This window comes from Tribolium madens, unplaced genomic scaffold (genome assembly GCF_015345945.1).
Source record: "Tribolium madens isolate multiple individuals breed KSU strain unplaced genomic scaffold, Tmad_KSU_1.1 Scaffold_2;HRSCAF=44;Tcas5.2_LGX, whole genome shotgun sequence".
In the NCBI taxonomy this organism is placed as follows: Eukaryota; Metazoa; Arthropoda; class Insecta; order Coleoptera; family Tenebrionidae; genus Tribolium; species Tribolium madens.
The window spans coordinates 1,902,891-1,908,191 of NW_025400995.1; the positions used below are offsets into that span (position 1 = coordinate 1,902,891).

General features: G+C 31.2%; 1 protein-coding gene across 1 annotated transcript in view; it reads right to left on the minus strand.

The window, feature by feature from the left end:
• Window positions 1-935: 935 nt before the first annotated feature.
• LOC123006521 (fez family zinc finger protein erm-like) overlaps window positions 936-5,301 on the minus strand; it is a 24,366-nt gene continuing 20,000 nt past the window's right edge. Inside the window, exon 2 of the mRNA XM_044401058.1 lies at window positions 936-2,060. Coding sequence (XP_044256993.1) covers window positions 1,009-2,049 — 1,041 coding nt within the window. The 5' untranslated portion in view covers window positions 2,050-2,060 and the 3' untranslated portion in view covers window positions 936-1,008. The remainder of the gene's footprint in view (window positions 2,061-5,301) is intronic.

Sequence of the window (5,301 nt, forward strand, 5' to 3'; positions counted from 1 at the left end):
TTCAAGGTTTTATCAGTTTCTGTGAATTTAAATTAAAATAATTGATGCATTTAAAAATTTGCTTTAAAACAATTGAGTTCATCGTGTTTGTATAAATAATACGTTCAGGTATCATTAAATGGACATAAAAAGTGTCAAATCTCAAAAAATAATTGTCAAAATTTATTGACAGATAGAATTTTTTAAACATTTTTTCCATGTTGCTCGTATCTTATCTCACTTGAAATTTTTTTCAAAGGCGCGAGTTCTGACACCTTCTATTTTCATATATTTTATTATTAAATTTTCGTTTTTCTAACTACTGTGGTCCTATAATGTTTACAAATTTTTGCTTTTACGATTACATTGAAGATTCACTTACCTTTCGTTTATACCATTTATAGTCAAAATCAAAAAAAAGTAGTCGTCAATGTCATTTCAAAAATTAATAAATAATAAATAATTTATAATTTCACAATAAAATTGATTTAATGATAAATTACCAAACTTCATGATGTCAAGTAATTTATTTTTGTAAATTTACACAGAAGTAATTTATCATTGACGACCACTTTTTTTAATTTGACTGTACTTCATGTATTTTGATACGTAATAAATAGTCCTATTACGATATATTTCTTAAGTTTTTTAAGTTCTTTTTGACTTTGTTTTTCAGACTCATTTAATTTTTTTAAGTTTCTCTTACTTATTTTTATTTTTACGCCCAAATATAGAAATAGAAAAGTTAAATGAAAGAACTGTTAAAAAGATGGCTTTCCTTAATCACTACGATTATTATTTTTTGTTACTATTATTTGGTTGAAGCTTGTTATAGTCATTTTAGTGAAGTGTGTAAAATGAAACCCATTTGAGTATTAAATAACATTTATTTGAGTATATTATGTGGTACTAAATTACACATTTTTACAATTTTGCCTAAGCAGTAGTGCCAATTGCACATCCTGCAATATTGCACATCGATAAAGAGATCATCAAGCGTTAGAACCGCAATTAGTAAAATTAAAACGGTCACAATAGTTTCGAATAGACCGGCACAGGCGGCCGTAAAAACGGACTGATAAAATGATGCAAGTCCCTTTCGTTCGGATAAACGGTCGGCGGCGCGGGATTGGCCACGTAGTCCGAATCGGAGGCCGAAGTACTCTCATGCAGCTTGCGCATGTGTTTCTTCAGATCAAAATTCCGACAAAAGCCTTTCCCGCAGACGCGACAAGTAAAAGGCTTCTTATCGTTGTGGGTGTGCATGTGGAAGGTCAAATTGTAGATCTGGTGGAAGGCCTTGGAGCACACTGTACACTTGTAGGCCTTTTCCCCGCTGTGAGTCAACTTGTGGTTCTTGTAGTTGCCCTTCTGGTGGAAGCCTTTCCCGCAGTACTCGCACACGAAGGGCTTGTACCCCGCGTGGATCCTTGCATGGGTGTTGAGGGTGGAGGACCGGTTGAAGGCTTTCCCGCAAGTGTGGCATTTATGGGGTTTCTCGGACGTGTGGATGATCTTATGGCGACACAAAGTGGACGCTTGGCGGAAACCCTTCCCGCAGATTTTGCACACGAAAGGCCTTGCGCCGGTATGGACTGGCATATGTCGGGTGAGGTTGTAATGGGCGTTGAAGACTTTCCCGCATTCGCCGCACTCGAAGCTCTTCTGCTTGGTAGTACTGGAGGGGGTGACGATGGAGGGTTTGGACTCGGTGCGTTTAGTCGGGGGGCAGGGTTTTGGAGGGAATTGAATTGGAGTGCTGAGACTGGTTGGAGGGTTTGTAGGGGTACTACTCTCGGATGAGTACACCGAACTTAACATTAATTGACTAGGGTGGTAATACACTAAGGGGTATTGTTGTAACAAGTCCTGTGATCGCAACATGTTTGGAACGTATTTTTTGAAAGCTGATTCGAGTGGAGTTGGATACGATGTTATATTTACAATTTTGTTACTCCTGTCTTCTTTTGATTTGTTATCAGGCTCCATTATTTTTGCTATCGAGAAGTTCAGGCTTCGCGAGGGTGGCTCCGACGATTCGGGGAGGTTGGTTGAATTTTCGGCCGCCATCTTATCTCAGTCTGCAACAAATCAAATTTTTTATTTTTAGATGTTTTTATTAAATTAAATTAAATTTGTTGTTTTACTCTTACTCCCCAAAAGAAACTTAAAAAAAAAAATTGTCAAAAAATCTCAGTGCTTGTTTTCGGATCAACTAATCAACAATGTGAAACAAATCAATGTTTTTTTAATGACATTTTTATTTCTCTGACTAAATGACGTAAAACGTTTTTATTTTTATATTTAGATTTTTATTGATAATAAGTAGTATTAGAATAAACCAATAAATATTAGTAAAGAAGATTTTAATTTTTATTGGCTTTTGTTATACAAGGTACGCTAGAACTCGCGCCCCAGAGACAAATTTCAAGTAAGATAAGATACCAGAAACATGGAAAAAACGTTTAAAAAATTCTGTCAAAAAATTTTGACATTTATTTTTTGACATTTAACATTTGACATTTGACATTTTTTATGTCTCTTTAATGATACTGATGATCTTGTATATGTTTTTTTTACAATTATTTAGTAAAAGTACGAATAAAAGCCACAAATAACATTGAACAACGTTACAATTTAGGATACAGCTTCCTTGTTTCCTTCTCTAAAAGCCTGTAGCAAGAAAACTTTTTTTTTTGAGTGAAATTTGAGTAAATTTGAATTTGAGGCGCAACTTTTAACTTCTTTAACTCTTCAAAATATATTACATTGTTTAAAAAAAATGAGTTAAAATAAGCAAAAACAACCACAGAGAAAAGTTTCTTCATATAAAAAAAAAACAGTAAAAATTTTGCAACCATTTATTTTGTTAAAATTTGAAGTGAAAATTTTTACTTTTATTAAATGTAAGTTAAGCCACTCGTTGTACAAATATTTGGAATATAATTTAAATTGCTTGAAATTATTTGGAAGTATTTGAAATTATTAAAATTATTGTTGGATTGTTTGGTATTACTGGTTAATATTGAATTTTTTTATAGAATTACTGAAATTCTTTTTGTCTTCTTATCCAAGATATTTTTAATTTGAAGTTACAGACATTATTTTAAATTAACGAAAATTAAGTTGGAATTTAAAAATTTAAGTTGGAATGACAGAAACAAATTTTGAATTAGAGGACTTGAGCTAAAAACAATAGAATTACGATGGATTAATAAAATTACTGAAATTTCGGTACAATTATTTGTGAATTACAAGAATTTTTTGAAATTACTGGAATTTTTCTTAAGATTACTGTAATTCTTTTTGGGATTACTAAAATTTTTTTACAATTATTGGAGCCTTTTTTTCAAAACACGTTAAATTTTTGAGACCTAATATTCGAATCAATTTGGAATTACAAGAATTATTTTGAACTTACAAAAATTAGTTTAAACTAATAATCAATAACTTATAATTTAAATTATAAGAAATAATTTGCAATTATAGGAACCAACAATAGCATTACGATGAATTATTGGAATTATAGGAATTTATGTGGAATTTTTTTGGAACTGGAATTAGTTGTACACATTTTTTTTGGACCCGTATTATCAGTTATCATCTCTTAAAATTTCTACGCAACTATTAAAATCACCTTGTATATACAGAGTCTCCCAATAAAAACGAGCCACCCCGAATATCTCAGAAACTAAAAAAACTTTACAAAAACGCCGAAACAGATCAATTTTGTCTTCGAGAGGGACATTTTTTGACGTAATTTTTAAAGCGCCCCCAGTAACCCCCTAATCCTTTAACTTTAAAAACTTTAATAGCACTACCCCACTTCTGGCACATCAAATGAAAGCTATTTTAGCAAGCTTTTCAAAACTTTTTACCAAAATTGAATCAGACCATCCATTCATGAGATACAGTGCGTTCTAATAGAAACGAACCAAAAAGAATTTAAAAAAAAAACTTCGAAACAGGTTAATTTCGTTTTTAAAAGTGACATTTTTGACGCAGTTTTAAACACCCTTTGGATAGGTATCTTATTAGAGCTTGATAAAGCCGAAATGTTTGCCAATTCACAAAAAAAAATTTTAAAATCTACAGCGTTGGCAAAATATTTTTTTGCAAAATTTGGGAAATACGTACATTTTTGACTTAAATATTTCTAGCATTTTTTTAGAGCTCTTTGTTTTACCATTTAAAGTATTTTATTTTATTTGCTTCTATTATACAGGGTGTTAAATGAAAGTAATCAGATTGTGCAATTTTTACACATTATAGTATAAAAAAGTTGTTCTGTAATGAAAAAGTGCTTCCGATTACTTAGTAAAACACTTGAGTTAAAAATCTTAATCCGCAACAAACGAATTTATCGATTCGGTGATTTTCCCATAAATCGAGGTGTGCGTTTGTCATAGACGATTTCATTGAATCCGCCCCTTTGCTTTAAATTCGTAAAACGCTTTGCATTTATTGAGACGTATTGAGACTTAAAAATTCATCCCCTCTTTCAATAAACATTCGAAACACACGAAGAAACGAGCCAAAGTTGATATCATTAATGTGTTTGCCTTGAGGGTTTTTGTTCCAGATTTGATTAGTTGATTAATATTCAAAATGTAAATTAAAACTGTTTTCCTTGCGAAACATAAAAGTAAATAATTTCGGAACGAAGGATCTTCAAGTGCTTGGCGGCAGGGGCCAGGGGGAATCGACTTAAACACCGGATTTAAAATTGAAATAAAACGCGTAATAGTTATTTTCAATTAAAACAAATTTATTTATTGTTAAATTTTCTCCGGCTAGGGAATTTATTTTTCTTCTATTGGTAGCACTTACTCCACGGTGTACTGATTTAAATTTAAAATAATTTTCTGACATTTGTAAAGTAATTAAGACTTTTGAGAAGAAAATTCAATTGCATTCGGTGAAAATAGATACACAAGATACGCCAGAACATATTCAAAATGTGGCAGAAGCTGCAATTCAAAATTTATTGCCAGAAAAGTTGTCCAATTTCTGAAAATTTTCTTAAAATTCGATTCATTCTGATTCGACTCTTAGATCAAAATGTGTGCAGTGAAATGGTGTTGAAATACGACGATTTAGGCCCGAAGGAATCAGTTTTCATTTATAAATCATTTAAAATAGAGTCAAGTTTAAAATAGAGAAAACCTATTTCGTACAAAAATTATGTTACTTAATTTAATTTTGGAAAATAGTTTACCAAAAAAATGTATTACATTAACAATAATTTGTTTTTTATCTTATTGATGCATAATTTTCTTTAAGAAATGATTTTTGTTAAATTGTTTGTTTATAAAACTAAAC